The sequence below is a fragment of the Prunus avium genome, chromosome 8, assembly GCF_965620075.1.
Source record: "Prunus avium chromosome 8, drPruAviu1.hap1.1, whole genome shotgun sequence".
Classification (NCBI taxonomy): Eukaryota; Viridiplantae; Streptophyta; class Magnoliopsida; order Rosales; family Rosaceae; genus Prunus; species Prunus avium.
Window position 1 is genome coordinate 5684795 of NC_142291.1, and position 18899 is coordinate 5703693.

At 46.2% G+C, this 18899-nt stretch overlaps 1 protein-coding gene across 1 annotated transcript; it reads right to left on the reverse strand.

Annotated features, from left to right (window-relative positions):
- Nucleotides 1–8293: 8293 nt before the first annotated feature.
- Nucleotides 8294–9139, reverse strand: LOC148291205 (uncharacterized). Its single transcript, XM_088245712.1, has one exon. The coding sequence runs from the start codon at nt 9137–9139 to the stop codon at nt 8294–8296; it is 846 nt and encodes a 281-aa protein (XP_088101838.1).
- Nucleotides 9140–18899: the final 9760 nt, after the last annotated feature.

Sequence of the window (18899 nt, forward strand, 5' to 3'; positions counted from 1 at the left end):
ATGAAGCTACCCCAAAGGACGAATACCCCATGCCAATGGCTGATATGCTGATTGACGGAGCAGCTCGTAATAAGATTCTGTCGTTCATGGATGGCAACGCAGGGTATAACCAGATCATGGTTGCTGAGAAGGACATTCATAAGACAGCATTCAGATGCCCAGGGCACGTGGGGGCATATGAATATCTAGTCATGCCTTTCGGGCTAAAAAATGCAGGGGCCACGTATCAAAGGGCAATGAACGCCATTTTCCATGACATGATCGGACACACACTCGAAGTATATATAGACGACGTGGTCATCAAATCAAAGGAACAGGAGGAGCATGTGGAAGACCTCAGGAAGGCTTTCATCAGAATGAGGAAACATAAACTAAAGATGAATCCGAAAAAGTGCGCCTTCGGCGTTCAGGCGGGAAATTTCATGGGTTTTTTAGTACATCATAGAGGCATCGAAGTGGACAAGAATAAAGCCAAGGCAATCATTGACGCCCCTGTGCCCCGTAACAAGAAAGAACTGCAGAGTTTGCTCGGAAAGATCAATTTTCTCAAGTGATTCATCGCCAATTCGGCTGGGAAGGTCCAACCCTTCTCTTCTTTGTTAAAAATAAAGGACAAAGACCCGTTCCTATGGGGGCCGATCCAACAGGAAGCATTTGATCAGATAAAACAGTACCTAAGTAACCCACCGGTCCTCACGCCTCCAAGAAAGGGCGTCCCTCTTAAATTGTATATTTCTGCTTCAGATAATTCTATCGGTAGCTTACTAGCCCAGGACAATGTAGAGGGTAAAGAACAAGCTGTGTTTTATCTAAGTAGAATATTACAGGAGGTTGAGACTCGTTATTCTGCTATTGAAAAACTCTGCCTTGCACTGTATTTCACGGCAGTAAAATTATGGCACAACATGCTTCCTTTTACTGTTTGTTGACGCCAAAAAGTGGTTTCCTGACTTTGAGGGTCAACTTAGTAAATTTGTGTCTCCGGTAGACTTGATTCTTCGGTAGGCTGTGCGATCTGCAATAAAGGCAAACGCACGGTAAGACCTAGGGCACCGGTGTGGTACCGGCCGAAGGCTCTCCGATGCTTAAGTAAGTTCGGGAATAGAAAGTTTAACTGACAGATCAATAGGCTTGTATGCCGTACGTTCTGATTACCTCTACTTTGGGATAATTGGCCTCCTTTTATAGGCCTTGGGAGGTGTGCATTTTGTTGATAATTTCGATGTGGGACTGTGGGCGTCGCTAGGGAGCGCGCCACGTGTCCCTGGAGAGGGCGTTGCCCTAATGGAGAGATCGGTAGTTGGGGTGCCGAGGGCACCTCTGACCAAGCCCAATTTCCTCCACGTGTCTTGCCCTCATTGGTCGTTTATTTTGGGTGTAAACAGGAGTCCCCCAAGTTCTCGAGCGAGATTTCTCGGTTGGGGACTTGTATGTCCTTCGGTAGGAGCTCGGTTAATCTACCGTTCGGTAGTCTGTCAGGGAGGCGCGCTGGGGCCTTGTCCTGGTGCCGATTGATCTCAAAAACCTGCCTGGAAACTCAAGAGTTGCTACTTCGAGGGTTACCGTTCGGCAGTTTTTGGTATATTAGGAGGTTCCGAGGGATGCCTGCCGATAACTTGTTAACTTGGGCGAGTTTGATTTTCTCATGCATCTCACGCACAGCGAAGGGTAATGATGGGACAGAATGACGCTTCGTCTTCTGCACCCAGCGTGCTGTCAGAAGTTCCACCCAGCGCACGACACGTGGCGTGTCTAATCATGCGGAGCGGCGCCATTAATGCGCCGTTTGGTCTTTCGAGGCGTACCGTTGCGACCTTCGCCCTATAAATAGAGGGAGTCCCTGAGCGAAAGCTCACTTTGCGTTTGTTAGTGAGGCGAGAGCTCTGTCCAGGCGATTTCCGACGAAGGCGAACGGTAACACAGGCGATTTTCGGCGTGAGCAGACGACAATACAGGCGATTTCCGACGTGAGCAGACGGCAATACAGGCGATTTCCGGCGAAGCAAACGGTACTAGAAGCAATTTGAGCCTGTTACTTCCAACGCACAAGGTACCGTTCGGTAACTTTGCAATTTTCATTTCTTCTTTTCATTGTGCATACGTCCTTCCATGGTTTGAACTAGACTAGAACTTTATGCAAGTGGGATGTGGTTCGGTAGTCTAGTTGCCATAGGTAGAGACGTAGGCATCGGTAGGATAGTCCCCTGTATGGCCCTTAGTTTCCTTTCGTTGTTTTTGTAGATGTCTGATAGCGAGTCAGGATTCGAGAGCGATCTTAACGCGTTCGAGAACGAGTCTCCAGATAGGAGAAGGGCTACCGACAATGAGGAGTCGGGGTTTGACACCGATAGCGATAGTGGTTCAGAGGTGGAAGTAGTTGGCGAGAGGGTTAGACCTGCGCCCACCCATGGAATCGGTAAGGGGCTCATGACCAGTCAGCCCCTGCCGTTGGCTGTTGTTTACAGTGATGGTCGGCAGGCTGGGTTGAGCCAGCGTCCCGAACCCCAAGCGGAAGGCGCTCGGATGCCGGAGGCATCTTCCAGTCACCGTGAAGAGGCTTCTACTTCTGGCCGTGAGGAGACTTCCGAGCCAGTTACCCTACCGAGGGTAACAATAGTGAGCAGAGGGAGTCAAAGGATACCGATGGGGGTACCGAGGGAGTAGCTCTTTGACGTAGATTATCTACCGCCCAATAAGTTGACCTACCGAGAGCTGGAGAGGATTAGGGCGGAGTATAGGATTCCCAGTTCAGTAGGGATGAGGATCCCGAGCCCTACCGAATCCCTGAGCAACCCTGAGGACGGTGAGGTTGCGTTCTTCACCGACGTCCTTCAGCAGGGCGTCAGGCTGCCGTTGCAGCCCCCAGTTCAACGGATCCTGGCCCAGATTGGGTATGCTCCAGGGCAGTTCAATCCAAACTTCTGGGCCGTTCTGATGGGGGTTGTAACGGCATTCGGTCTGGCCGATGATGAGGGACCTTCATACGAGCAGTTCTCCCACCTGTACAGCATCACCAAGTCCAAGAGTGCCGACCATGGTGGCTGGGTTCAGGCGAACTGCCTCAAGGCTTCCGAAAGGGGCCACTTTTTGAATGCCGTGCCGACTTCTCAGAAGTCGTGGAGGAATCGGCGAGTGCTGCTTTCTGGCGATTGGGAATCGCCCTCTGGAGTGCCCGTGCGCTTTCACATTCCCACCACCTTTCAGATTGCCGGTAGGTCGCCACCATGCCGATAGGGAGATCACTCGTTCTTTTGTTGTTCAGAAGACTAATTCGTTTTGTTATTTCTGCAGGCAAACTGAAGCAGCCAACGGCAACCCAGTCGGAGCTTCGGCAGATCGATACGGTGAGGCTGAGAGTTCCGGCCGGTGATAGGGAGTACCCCCAGTTCCTCTTCACCGAGAACCTTGTCAGAGCCGGTCTTGCTAACCCTGCCGAGAGTAAGTGCACTATAGTTTTCCTTTTTCTCCCTTGTTTTTTTTTGTTTTGCTAACTCCACCGTTCCTGCAGTGTCAGAGGCCAGGAAGACTGCCGAGGCTAAGAAGCTCTCCGAGACTTCCAAGCGACGCCTCCTGGTGGTTGCCAAGGGGAAGAAACAGAAACGGCAGCCAGAGGCCTCTGCCGAGAGGGTCGCGGAGGCAGACGTCGAGGAGCAGCCGACGGCCGAACGGCAGAGGCAGCGCCCGGCCGAGCCTGTGATCAGAAGGGCGTCGGTGGAAGGACCGATACTTGGTCCAAGGCAGGGTGCCGAGGCGCCTGCCTCCAAGGCCTCCGGGAAGCGGCCCGTTCAGGTGGATCTGGATGCCGTATACACTCCTAAGCGGGCGCGGCTTGCCGATTCCCAGAGGGCCATTTTTGCCGCTGAGGAGGAAGGGGGGCCTACCGAGGCGGTCACACTGGCCTGTCCTTCGAAGACGGTCCAGTTTGCGAACCATATGATCGTGGGTTCGCAGATGGACCTTACTGAGATCGACGAACTGCCGAAGAGGGCTCTTCGGGAGGAGGTTGGGCGCGCCTTTCGTCTGCAGGCCACGGTAACCTTCGAACTCCAATCGTGCTTTTGTCAATAGTTTTCTTCCGTTTGATACTGACTTGTGGTTTTGTTTCTCAGGCGTCGATGGACATGTGGCTGTGCATGAAGAGAGCCATCAACGCTGCCGAGCGCGCGAAACGGCTCTACGAAGACGGCCGCTCCAAGGTTGCCGATGCCACAAAGGCGCTCCAAGACCATGCATGCTGCCGAACGGCAGATTCAAGCGCACGAGGCAAAGCTTGCCGAGATGCGTGAGGCTCTCGACGGTGCTGAGCAGGCGGCTAGGCATGCCGAAGGAGCGAAGGTGGCGGCGCAGACGGCGCTGGAGGCTTCCGAGCGGTCGAAGGCAGCGGAGATAGAGGCTGCCGTTAACGAAGCCATCATGGGATACCGTTCCTCCTCTGAGTTCACCTCTTTGGTGGATACTGAAGTGGCTTCGGAGATGGCGGACCTCATCTACCGTTTCAAGCGGTTTAATCCGGGCCAGAAGCTGAACCTGAACTTCGCTGCCGATCCCCCTCCCCTACCGGAAGGCCTCACAGAAGAGATGATTGAGGAATACGAGGGGGAAGATGCCCCTGAGGATGCCGAGGGTCCGGATGCCGAGGATGCCCCTGATGCCACCGTCGACGCCGTGGTTGCGGATACCGAAGACCAGAGAGGTGCTGCCGAGGCTTGAGCTGGGTTTTTGTTGTAATAGTAATTTTTTTGTATTTTAATTGCCGTTGGCAAAATTTCCGAACACATTAATGCCGAGGGCATTTTTAATTTTTAAAGTAATTTATCTTTTTAAACTTGTGTTTTTGTTGATTTATGCTTGAATTCGTATCCATGCTTGTTACTGCCGTAGGCTAATAACTGTAGGACTTAGTTTGCTTTGGATTTAACCAAAGTGTCCTAACCTTCAGTATACAAACCAAAGTATTATGCGCATTGGTGGGAACAAGGTCCCAATTGCCTTTCGCCTATGGAGATGCCGTGGGCATGTCTAGGATACCGTATAGTTTGTAGTCAGCTCGATGAGAATACCGTAGGTAATTCTAGGGCATTGTACTGCCGTAGGCTTGTACATACTGCATTAACTTGGAATAAAAATTGACAAGCTAAGTTGGAATCGGTAGTAAGCATGAAGTGGTGTATTTTGAATTGCCGTAGGCAATGTTACTGTGGCTCATCTCGGTGAGCCCTACCGAAACAATTTTTCGAACGGAAATCACTAGGATGTTACGTTCTGAATGCATGGGACTGGATAATCTCGTTTTATTTATATATGCCGTAGGCAAAAATACAAACTCCTCCCTGCCGTCGGCTAGGGGGCTTTATTTAAAATAACTCTTGAGATGGTCCACATTCCATGGGTGACCGAGGGTCTTCCCATCTGTGCCTCTGAGCCTGTAGGTGCCGGATCGAAGGATGCCGATGATTTCATAGGGTCCTTCCCAGGAAGGTCCGAGGGTTCCTTCCGTTGGGTTCTTGGTTGCGAGCGAGACTTTGCGCATAACCCAGTCCCCGATTCTGAAAGAGCGCGGTTTGACCCTTGAGTCGTAGTACCTAGAAACGCGCTGTTTGTATGCTTCATTCCGAAGGTTGGCTACCGCTCGGCGCTCTTCGACCAAATCTAGGCTTAATGTGAGTGCCGCCTCATTGGCCTTCGGTTCGAAGCTTTCCGTTCGATAAGAAGACTCACCGATCTCAACTGGGACCACGGCCTCTGAGCCGAATGCTAGGCTGAAGGGAGTTTCCCCCGTGGAGGTTCGGTAGGATGTTCGTATGGCCCATAGAGCTTCAGGAAGCTTCTCCGGCCAGGCGCCCTTGGCATGGTTGAGTTGTCGTTTCAAGAGCTTCTTGATGATTTTGTTTACGGCCTCAACCTGGCCGTTCGATTGAGGATGAGCTGGCGAGGCAAAAAACAGGTTGATTTTGAGGCGGATGCAGAACTTCCTGAAGAGTTCCGAATCGAACTGCCTGCCGTTATCAGTGATGATGGCGTAGGGAATACCGAAGCGGCAACAGATGTTGGTCCAGACAAATTCTTCGACTCTTACTGCCGTTATGGTGGCTAAAGCTTCGGCCTCAACCCATTTTGTGAAGTAGTCCACGGCAACGATGGCGTACTTGACCTGTCCTTTGCCCTGTGGCATTGGACTGATCAGGTCGAGCCCCCATTGGGCGAACGGCCACGGACTTACGATCGGTGTGAGGGGTTCGGCAGGAAGGTGGGGAATATTGCCGAACCGTTGGCATTTATCGCATTTCTTTACCATTGCTATTGCATCCCGATGCATCGACGGCCAATAGTATCCTTGTCGGAAGGCCTTGTGGGCCAAGGATTTAGAGCCGGAATGATCGCCACAGACACCACTGTGGATCTCCCGGAGGACATATTCGCCCTGCTTTTCGGTGATACATTTCATGTAGGGGGTCGAGTAGACACGTTTGTACAGAATGTTGTTGATGACAATATACCTTGTCGATCGGTAGCGCAGCTGTCTGGCCTTGGCCTTATCTGCAGGGAGGATACCGTTCGTTAGGTAAGCATGAATAGGCGACATCCATGTGTCGTTGTACTCTATTGCGCAGATCTCGGCAGTGGCTGTGCTCGGAAGCGTCAGTATCTCGACGGGGATCTTTCGACCCACTTTGTCATTGATTGCCGAAGCCAGCCTAGCGAGAGCGTCGGCATGACTGTTCTCGTTTCTTGGTATCTGCCGAATCTCATATGCCTGGAACTTGTTTAGCAGTTGGTGTGCTGCCGTAAGGTATGCCGTCATGGACGCGTCTTTAGCCGCGAAGTCGGCAGTCACCTGGTTTACTATCAGCTGCGAGTCGCTGTAGATGCTGACCTGAATTGCCCCCATGCTTCTGGCGAGCCGTAGGCCAGCCAAAAGTGCCTCATATTCGGCTTCGTTGTTGGACGTTCGGAAGCCAAACCTGATGGCATATTCAATTTTGGCTCCATCGGGAGCGGCTTCGTTGTCTGGTCGAGACGACTACCGTTCGGTAGGCCTTCCTGTGGAGGGGTTTTCTCAATTTCTGAAGTCTCCGAAGGTGTCAGTTCAGCGATGAAGTCTGCTACGGCCTGTCCCTTTTCGGCAGGCCTAGGTTTGAACTGCACGTCAAATTCTCCCAACTCGATCGCCCATTTTACCAGCCTACAGGATGTTTCTGGTTTTTGAAAAACCTGCCGAAGGGGTTGGTTGGTTAGAACGATGATAGTGTGGGCCTGAAAGTAAGGCCTTAACCGCCGGGCAGAAACGACAAGAGCTAGAGCTAGCTGCTCGAGTGGGGGGTACCGAGACTCTGCCCCTTGAAGGGCCTTACTGACGTAGAAGATCGGCAGCTCTGCTTTCTCCGGGATCCATATCAGTACTGAGGTGACGGCAGTGCTTGATACGGAGAGATATAGAGAGAGTGTTTCTCCAGGGAGGGGTTTTGACAGTAACGGTGCCCGGCCCATATAGTCCTTCAAGTCTTGAAACGCCTTATCGCATTCGGCAGTCCACTCTATATGGTGTTTGCCCCCTTTCAAGGCTTTGAAGAACGGTGCACATTTGTCTGTAGCTTTGGAGATGAAGCGAGTGAGGGCTGCCACTCGTCCGGTAAGGCTCTGGATGTCCTTCTGTGTCTTCGGCACCTCCATGTCGATTATGGCCTTGATTTTATCGGGGTTTGCCTCAATACCCCTATGGCTGATCATGAAACCGAGGAATCTCCCTGAAGATACGCCGAAGGCGCACTTCGTCGGGTTGAGTCTCATTCGGCAATCCTTCAAGATGCCGAACATGAGCGATAGGTTCTTCAGATGCTCCCCTGCCGTTCGGCTCTTTACTAGCATGTCATCCACGTAGACCTCCATGGTGCTGCCGATCTGCTCAGCGAAGATTCGGTTGACCAGTCTCTGATAGGTTGCCCCTGCATTCTTCAAGCCGAACGGCATGACGTTATAGCAATACAGGCCTTTGTCGGTTATGAAAGCCGTGTGCTCGCTATCGGCAGGGTCCATGAAGATCTGGTTATATCCAGAGTATGCGTCCATGAAGCTGAGCAGCTCATGACCGGCAGTGGCGTCAACCAGCTGATCGATGCGCGGCAACGGGAAGCTATCCTTCGGACAGGCCTTATTGAGGTTGGTGTAGTCCTGGCACATTCGCCATCTGCCCTTTGCCTTCCGAACCATGACTGAGTTTGCCAGCCACTCCGGATATATGGCCTCTCGTATGAAGCCGATGGTCATGAGTTTGTCCACCTCGTTCTTCATGGCTTCATACCGATCGGCGCTTTTGCCTGATGGGTTTGAATGCCGGCGAGATGCTCAGCTTGTGGCTGATGACGTCAGGTGATATGCCCGGCATGTCGTTGTAGGACCAAGCAAAGACTTCTGAGTTCTGCCGAAGGAACTGGATGAATTCGGCACGGAGGGTGGCATTCAGCATGGTTCCGATTCTTACACACCGGTCCGGTTGATTCTCGTCCAGCGCCACCGTTTCGAGATCTTCGGCAGGTTGTGCCACTGGAGTGGGCGTTTCCTCCCTCGGATCGTCCACTGGTTCACTGCCGTTCGGCAGGTCTGCGACCGCGAAGGTTTCCTTCTGCTTGCGGGGAGCTGCCGATTTCAACGCCGTGGCGTAGCAGTTCCGAGCGCTCAGTTGATCGCCCCTGATTGCCCCCGTGCCGTAGCAGGTTGGGAATTTCATGAGTAGCATATGGGGGGATAAGTGGGCCTTTATCGCTGTGAGCGTCGTTCGGCCGACGATAACGTTGTACGCTGTAGGACAGTCTACTACAAGGAACTGGTCGTAGACCATGGTCCTTCGTGGTGCTGTGCCGAAGGCGATCGGTAAGCTGACACTACCAAGTGGCTGGACCAAGTCCCCTGAGAAGCTAAGGAGAGGTGAAAGTTGCCGATTGACCTGGCTGTCATCTATTCCGAGTTCTTTGAACGCGTCGGCGAAGATGACGTTTACGGAACTCCCACTGTCGATCAGGATTCTGCCGACATCGAATTCGGCAATCTCGGCTCGAATGATCATAGGGTCGTTGTGTGGGTAGATGATCCCTTCCTCTTCTTCTTCGGAGAAGGTGATGGGTTCCCATCTGACCTTCGGCATCTTTGTATGCCGGCTGCTTTCAATTCCGAGGACTTGGGGGTACTGTGCCGCCCTGACATACTACTTTATCGAACGGTTAGATGCTCCAGCAAAGGTTAGGCCTCCGCTGATCGTGCTGATCATGTTGATCTGCCGATTAGCGTTCGGGACTGGCGCCTGCTGAGGCCTGGCTATGTACTGATCCAGTTTGCCTTCCCGAATTAACCGCTCGACGATTTTTCGCAGGCTTATGCAATCCTCGGTATTGTGGCTGTTCTGCTGGTGGTATCGACAAAACTTCCCTGTATCCCTACCGTCTTGCCGACTGGGCTTTCGGAATGCTGGCTTCGGGATTATCTCGTTTTCGTTCATCAGCACTGCCTCGTAGGAGGTATTGAGCAGGGTGAACACCTCCGACCCCTGGTTATGTGCCGTTAGTGGAGCTCGGTAGTTGTCCCTGCCGTACCTACTCTTGTTCTTCTTGGAATGCCCCTTTTGGGAGTTCCCGGCGTCTTTGCGTTTGTGGCTTTCGAGATACCCAGCAGTTTGCGCTGTTGGCGCGAATGGCGATGCCTGTGCCGTTGGCAGAAGCTGCATTGGTTCGCCTTGCCGCGCCGTGGGCTCGGCCCTCGAGTTAAAGTATTCGGCTTTGGCGTGGATTGCCGCTTGTTTCATGAGTTCATCATACGTACGCCAATTGCTGCTGTGCACCAGGTACCGGAAGTGTGAGGACCGTAGGCTGCCCTGTCATCGGTATCTGGACATCTCGAGTATTCATGACTGAATCGTGCGGCATACTCACGCAATGGTTCGTCATCTCTCTGTCGGATGGTATACAGGTCATCGGCAGAGTACAGTCTGTCCGTCTGAATCATGAAGTGGTTCAGGAAGATTTGCTTCAGCTCGTCAAAAGAATCGACCGTCCCTGGTTCTAAACGGTAGAACCAATTCAGAGCTGCTTCCGTGAGTGAGGAAGGGAACATGAGGCAAAGGCCTTCGTCGGTTAGTCCTCGGCACCCTACTGCCGATTGAAAAGAATGAAGGTGCGTCAGTGGATCCTCCACCCCCGTGTAAGGTGTTATGCGGAGGGGCTGTACGTCCCTATCCTGCCGCGAGTGCCGTATGCGCTCGGTGAAGGGTCCTGGCCGAAGCCTTCCCCAGTCTGGCTCCTGTGAACGAGTTCGATCGTCCTCCATCTTCTGTACCCTTTGAAGGAGGAGGCGAATGACAGGGTCCCTGTCCGGTATGTCCTCGGCAATCTGTTGTGCCGATCGCTGCTGGGATCTACCAGGATTGGCCTCAGAGAACTTCATCGGGGTTGCCGAACGGCAGGGTGATGACCGGTTTGCAGAAGGGACGTACTCGTGGTCAGACTCTGCCGTGGATTCCAGGACCGGTATCCTTCGTATCGGAGACCTCCTCCCCATGTTCCTCAGTCGGGGATCGTCCAGGCGGGCGTTGATCCTGATCGGCGATTCCTGCCGTTCGGACTGCCGTTCGACTTCTCGCTCCAATAGCCTGTGTCGGCAATCGGAATAGACCTTCTTCGGTACATGGGGCTTATTTTTGGGTGCCGGGACTACCAATTGTTTAGACGGCGCAGGCGTTGCCTTTGCCACCTTCTTGCCCTTCCTCTGCCGACGGGGAGTCTGCAGGCTTTCGGAAGATCAATCCGTCGGCAGGTTCTGTGTTTGCTGCTGGTTCAGCAGTAGTTGCGTTTCTTCCACTCTGGTCGAGAGGAGATTGTTGTGTTCTTGCATCCTAGCCATGTCCTGCCGAAGGGACACGACTTGGGCTAAGGGCTCTGCGTTCTCGGCAGCTTGGATCGCAGGGGATTGGTTGCCGGTGTGTAGGGGGCTGGCGCAGGGCTCACCCCGCTTGGCATGCCGAACGGCATCCCCTCTCGTGGTACGAGCGTAGTTTTTTCAGTGGTCCCCATATGTTCGGGATAAAGGGTCGATTTGATCGTTTCCCACAGACGGCGCCAAACTGTTGACGCCAAAAAGTGGTTTCCTGACTTTGAGGGTCAACTTAGTAAATTTGTGTCTCCGGTAGATGTTGCGTAGATTTAGCTCCACCAAAATGGATTAAGCTGCATCCTCAACTTGTGATACTCGCAAGTGCACGAACCGTTCGGTAGTATAGCGTATGTAAGTGCGAGGTCGATCCCACGAGGATTGGTGATTGAATGATTCAATTCATTTTCCCTACACAAAACAGAAATGAAAAAGAAGGGAAATAAATAAAACAAGGAAGAAAGAAAATAACTAACTCAAGCAGATAAGTTCCCAAGTTCAATTAGATTAACGGATTGATTCTAGCTAATGTATGATTAAGCCATGGTGTGTGGTCATAACCTTGTGTTCCTAATTCCCTAATTTGATCATTTGTTGTCTAACCTAAAATTAAGCATTAGGAACCCATTAAGCATAGAAGAACAATTTAAACAACCAAGCATGTATCTAATCCCTGTTGTCGAATGTCCATACATACTCTTCCTATTCATAGTTCAATTCGAATTAAAGCATGGTGTATACTCTTAATTCAAACCAAGATAGCTAACATGCAAGCCTTAATGGTGATCAATCATTCAAACTAGCATATTAACTTATAAGCATAATGAATAAGAACATGAACCATAATTGAAACTTGGAAACTAATCAAACTTGAGACTAAAGAAAAGAATTTACATAATGAAAAGTAAAGTGGAACTAAGAAAAACTTAAGGAAAATTTCAACACAAAAGATTTCATTACAACAATTGAAAACTAGAAAGAGAAACTAAGAGAATTTGAGGGAGAGAAGGGAAGGGAGCTCTAGAGAAGTGTTTGAGAGCTCCCCCCCTTGGGGTGTGTTTACAAGCTTGGGAAACCTCACTATATATAGGCCTAAGGAAGCTGAAAATCTGAATTAAGTATGGCTAATGCATACAACACTTGTTTTATAAAATCTGAAATGGTTGATGCACTTCACTAATGCATACAACACTTCCATTATAAAATCTGAAATGGTTGATGCACTTCACTAATAAATCCCACCAGCAGCCCTAGCTCATCTTCATGTCACCATGACCAAGCTTCCAACCAGAAATAATAGCTCATCCTGAGGTCAGCATGACCAGCAACTTCAAGGGCTTACGAATTGGGCTTCCCTTAAGCAAATTAAGACTTTAAGCACTCAAACTTGAAGTTCAGAATGTCTTCTTTCCAGCCATATATCATTTGGGCCAATCCAAGGTCGGAGGAGGAAGTTAAGGCCAAAACAAATTGCTAACTCATTTTGCGCGCTGATAAAATCCATCCTGAGCATGGCTCTGTGTTTGCTAGGTAACAGACTCCATATTTATCCAATGGGGCTGAATTTTGGATATGTTATATTACACACCCATTGGAACAACTTTCATGAAGAATGTGGCCTCATCCGAGCTATGTAGGTTGCTGAAACAAAGCTTGCAATATAACCTACGAAACTGGGCTGGCAGGGGACTGTAGCCAAAATTGAGTTTGTCTTTAAGCTCTTCATCCATTCATCCAAATTAGGCCCTAACATGCATGGATTGCATCATTTACTATCCAAAGCCCTCATTATTACCTAAAGCTCAATGAACTGAAAGATAAACACAAAAAGGATTAAAAGCACAAGTTTAACTCAAAAACATAACCAAATCATAAGCTAGAAGGGTACAAAATGATATGTAAATATGCACCGATCAAATACCCCCAAACCTAGATTTTGCTAGTCCTCGAGCAAAACAAAAGGAAAACAAAGATAAAAACAAACAAGAAGTTAACTAGACCACTTTCGTAGGTAACTCGATTGCATTGAGCATATGCAACAAGCCTTTAAACCTCTAGGCATCCCTAGTAGGAGGAGTTGTGTCTCCTGAGGGTTTAACAGATACGATACCCACAAACGTTTTACTGACTCTGTAAAACAAGGTAATTAGAAAACTTAAAAGATTGTTAGTCCTTAAGCAAAATAAAAAACAAAAACAAAAAAAAATAATTACATTAACAAAAACAAAACAAAAAAAACAAAACAAAACAAAACAAAACAAAAAAAATTACAAAAATAAAAAGAACTCAAAACAATCTTTCCGAACATTTTCTGAAGAGAAATGACTCATGCACATGACTCAAAAGTTTTAACAATAAAAGCTCAATTTTAAACATTATTCACAAAGCGGCAAAGTTCAAAACATAATATGCTCAAAGTGTGGTAGTGTGATAGCCAAATGCAACAAATTCCCCAATCTTAGTTTTCACACAATTTCAAAAATCATACAAAGCACAAGTTCAACTTCAAATCTCACCAAAGTTGTCCTCTCACAAAGGAATCACTCGGAAGAGGGCTATAATGCAACACTCAGTTATAAACATGAGATTAGAGTTAAACCATAAAGACTTAACTCGAAATAGAAAGATGAAGAACTTGCATTAATATGATCTCAAGAAGGATGCCAAACACTTAAAAGTAGAAAAATGAATGCAATTCAACCACATGACATTTAAGATCAATTTAGGTCTTTAACATAGGTTGTAATGGGGCCAAGGGTGTAAGGTGAGTAAGAAATGAAAGGTATGGATAAAACAAAGTCCAAGGAACTCAAAATATAAGAGCATAAAACAATTGTTTACAAGACTTCGAATCATCACAATGAGAATTTATTTTTCTTTTACATGATCAAAACTCCTTATACCTTCATTTACATTGATTCACTCCTTTCCTTAAACACCAATTTATTTTGAAGGCCCAAAAATGAAACCCAAAAATGAAATTTCATTCAACCACCACTTAATCACAACTTTTCTCTTTTCTTTCACCAATTGTGTGATTTTTTTTTTTTTTCCTTCAAAATGTAACACCAATTCCTAAACTTAGTATGAAAAACACATCCCAATTAAAGCTCATGAGTTCCTTAGAAAGGTAAATATTTGTTTTTCAGGCTAAGGCGAGGAAATATAATTGGTAAATGAAAGAAAAGGTTTACATGTAGGCTCAAAATGGTTAACAATGGAAAATCATGCTTAAGCATGCATAAGGTTAGCTTGAAAGGTACAAACGATCCAAAGAGGGCCTAATATCATTTCTTAAATGTCATGAAATCGAATTGCAAAAGAATGAATGACTTTTAAGTATTCAACCAAATCAATGAATAATGAGATCAAACAACAACTTTGATGACAAGAAAATAAGAGTATGTGTATAACACTCATGAAATGAAGCACAAGGCTCAAAAGCTCACATTTATGGTTATATAAGTCTAATTTATGCTTGATACAATTCTTTGGGTCATGCAAATCCTTTAATTGGAGAATTATGAAACAAATGGCAAGTGCAAAGAAGGTTTCGAACATATCATGCTAGAATGATGCCAAATTAATCAATTAATTAATTTTTTTTTTTTACAATAAAAATTTACAAGGAAAAAAAAAATAATAATAAATAAAATTCAATTTTCATTTAAGTCATGCAAACATTTATCACAATCTCATCAAATGTGTTCGGAAAGTGAATAAAATCAAAATCAAAATAAAAGCAAGACTTAACAAAATAAAATAAAAATAAAAACAAGCAAATAAAAAAAAAAATTAAATAAAATTAAGGAAAAACCAATTTTACATGCTAAACTCCAATACCCCCAAACCTAGAAATGAACATTGTCCTCAATGTTTAAAAATTAGGAACAAGCAATGTCATAATAAGAAATGAAAGGTACTAAAGTAAATATAAACCACACAAAAAAAATAAAATAAAAAACACAAATAAAATAATTACAAAACAAACAAACAAATAAACAAAAAAGAAAAAAAATGAAACAGTAAAACACTCGAAACAGAAAGCCCTAAACAGACAAAACAGTAAGCCCTAAACAGACAGTCTTACGCAAACCAAAACCCAAACAATTGAAAGCCCAACCCAAAAGAAAGTTAACCCACCTTGAAACCTAAACAACGGTGAAAACCCGACCCACAATGAAATCCGAAGCCCACACGTTTTTTTATTATTATTTTTTATTTTTAAGAGAACATGGGTCATGATGTCTCGGTTTAGTGTAAGGGACCAACTGACAGGGCGAGACACGTGTTGACGCGTAGAGGCGCCGCAGACTCCACAAGCAAAAATTACGGGCTCATGGAAAGGCGCGAAGACTTTACTGAACGCGTTCGTTCAGAAAAGACACGTCGTGATAAATGAGTTGGGTATGGTTGGAAGGCGAGAAGGTTGTGGGACTCAAGGAATGCTGGAGATTCAGAAAATGCTCAGATGCTGTAATGGCTAGGGTTTGTCAAAGACTAAGTCTATAAGAAAGGGTGAAAAAAAAACGCAAACTCAGAAACACACAAAAGAGAAAAGAAAGAAAGAAGAAAAGAGAGTGAGAAATCAAATGGCCTCTAACTACCCATTTTCGTTGGATCTCAACCTAGCTCCACCGACTCAGACACGAGGCCAAGCAGCGGCACCAGTATGGATGCCCTACTTTGCTTCCGCACGGGGGCCTGTGACAGTAACTGACTCAATACTCCTGGACAACGATGTTGCCATTGGAGTGGCTAGAAATTTAGTGACTCCTAAAGATATACGTGTTCTGGGGACAAGGGATGACAACCGGGTCGTGAGCGATGCCCTGGCACTGAGCGTGCAGAGTACAGCAACAGTCGCAAGTTTGGGTCATCGCCTACTTGCGAAGTCCCATGAGGTAGAGGTGCTCAAAGCTCAGTTGGCGGCGGAGCGAAGTATGGTTGAAGATTGTCAGAGTGCTATAAAAAGCTTGAAAAGGGAAAGGTCAAGGATAGTGGAGGTGAATCGACACCAGCTAGAAGTATTGCGGGACGAGAATAAAAACCTATCAAAGATGGTAGAGTTGTATTCTCGCGACATGCGAAAGCAGCTGGAGGACCTAGACCGACCGGGTAAACGCAAACAAGCAGATCGCGAGAGTAGTTACGCTCAAGCTAAGATTGCGATCTTTGGGAGCTCAAGTGATGAGCCCCAAGAAGCTGTGCGTGAAGCCCCGGAAGAGGACAGCCAGAGGGCCAAACTCAAAGCTCCAATGGTCGAGACACCAAGCATCGAGAAGAAATGATTTCCTACTGCATTATTGTTGTTTTTATTTTATTTTGTTGTTTTTGTATTTTCGTTATTTTGTTTCGGAAATAAAAGAGTAAGGTTGCAGAAAGAAAAAGAAAAAGAAAAAGAAAAAAGAAAAAAAAAAAAAACGACAAACGGAAAAGAAAACACATTTCCCTAACTAAAATAAGATAAAGATGATAGCCGAAAGGGAAAAGCAAAAACACAAAGCTCTAGAAAATGAAAGTAACGGGCAAAAACATTAAACACCAGAAAACACGGAAAAAAGAAAAGTAAAGTAAAAGTAAAGGTGCTCCCCCTTGAAGCGATTAGGTCGAGCATGCCCGGGAAATCCGAAATGGTGTTGGCTCTCTCTCATCAGCATATGTCTATTTAAACCACACCTCTGCAAGCGGATGATACCCAGCATTTCTTCCTGCAAACTCAAGGAAAAACATCAAAAAATTTAGAAGCAAAACAAATGGCATCCTCATGCACTCACCTTGATGATCTCAACCTTGAGCTCTCACTTGCACCACCAAATGCCCAGACAAGGGCTCCTCCAACTCCTGTCTTCCCAAACTCCACATATCATCACGGTACGGCCTCAAACTTTGCTGAGATAATACCGAACTTTTCTGAGGCAATGCCGAACAGAGCAGCGCTGCTGGGAGGCATGATTGGTAACAAGCTCACACCGACAGATCATCTGCATGTGGCACAGAGGTCTGACAAGGCAGCGGTGGAGGAGTCCCACAATTTAACTGTACTCCACGCGGTCTCGGCTACCAATTTGGGCATGCGATTGCTGGCGAGAACACGGGAGTGTGCCGCGATGAGCGAGGAAATAACTTCCTTGAAGGCTATGGTGGCGGACTTGCAGAAGCGGCTCTATTGTGCCAATCAGCACGTGGAAGCACTGCAGAGAAAAAATGAGGACCATGTGGAGCTGCTGCAGATTCTGCAAGTAAGAGAAAACAGAGGCATGCCATGAAGATGAAGATGAAGATGAAGAAGTTGTTTTTATTTTTAATTTACTTGAATGTTTTTTTTTTTGTTTTTTTTTTTTTTTTGTTTTTTTTTTTGTTTTTTTTAAACTTTTTATCTTTTTGAATGCAATGTTTGAATAAAAATGTGTTTTTAACACTCAGAAATAAACTAATTAACCACACCACGTAAATAAATAAACTAACCTAATAAAACAACAAAAAAAACATAAAAGAAAACAAAGAAGTTCCAAATTGCAATTTACAAGGAAAAATAAAAACCCAATTTTCAATTTTCAATTTTTTTTTTTTTTTATATATTTATTATTATTGTTTTTAAAACACACAAATATACAAGCAACTCACGGATGACCAGTTAAGGGCCTCAGAAAACACAGCCAGGGGATCCGGGAAGGTTGGAGGGGTCACAATGGTCCCGCTTAAAACCCAAACTTCTTAGACACCGAAGGTGTCGCCTATAGAACTCCTAGACACTGTATTGACGGAAGTGCTCACTGGAGTTACCATAAGTCAGCTCATATGAAAAATCTTTTTAAAATTTTTAAGATAAGAAACAAAAACAAATTAAGATAAAATGGAACAACAAACCATAAACGAAAATGAACTAAGTACTCTAAACAAATTCAAACAAACAACATAAATTGTTGTACTAAAAGAAACAAACCAAGAAACCAAAGAAAAAAAAAAAACAAACAGCACTTTCTATCACCCGTTTATCACCATTTGGACAGATTCGTTTCTATGTTTTTCAGCTTCGACCTCTGTTCAGTTTTTAGGCTATAACTTTCCAACCGTAAGTCCAAATTTTACGTTCTTTATATGGTTGGATTCAGCATAGAAAAACAAAGAACTCAGCGCGGACCAAAAGGCAAAAACAACTACGGAAATAAACAGAATTCAAAGAAGAGAAAGGATTGAAATGCTCCCCCTTGAAGCGATTAGGTCGAATGTGATGCACTTGGAGGTCGCGACTTCTCCCATTGCTCCACACTTCCCATTCTTATGATTGAGGTTGCCATCTCTCTCCATTTTTATTAAGCTGTCATAAATTGCTTAAAACAAATATAGAAAACTTGAAACAGAGTTAAAAGATTAGGAAATAAAAACTAAAATGAAAAGGAAAATCAACACACATCCAATTTCATGCTTCAAAGTAACAAGCACCAATGGGTTGTGTAAGCTGGGACTTAAACCCAGTTCTCTTGCTTGTTGGGCAATTGTCCTTTTCTGTTGGACTACAAACACAACTTGTCCATTAACGTCATTAACTTAAAAACTTGAAATTGTCTAGAAAAACATGAAAATGAAAAATAAAAATAAAACAAGTAGGGAAAAGAAATAGAACCAAACTATGTTGCCAATCCCCGGCAACGGCGCCAAAAACTTGTTGCGTAGATTTAGCTCCACCAAAATGGATTAAGCTGCATCCTCAACTTGTGATACTCGCAAGTGCACGAACCGTTCGGTAGTATAGCGTATGTAAGTGCGAGGTCGATCCCACGAGGATTGGTGATTGAATGATTCAATTCATTTTCCCTACACAAAACAGAAATGAAAAAGAAGGGAAATAAATAAAACAAGGAAGAAAGAAAATAACTAACTCAAGCAGATAAGTTCCCAAGTTCAATTAGATTAACGGATTGATTCTAGCTAATGTATGATTAAGCCATGGTGTGTGGTCATAACCTTGTGTTCCTAATTCC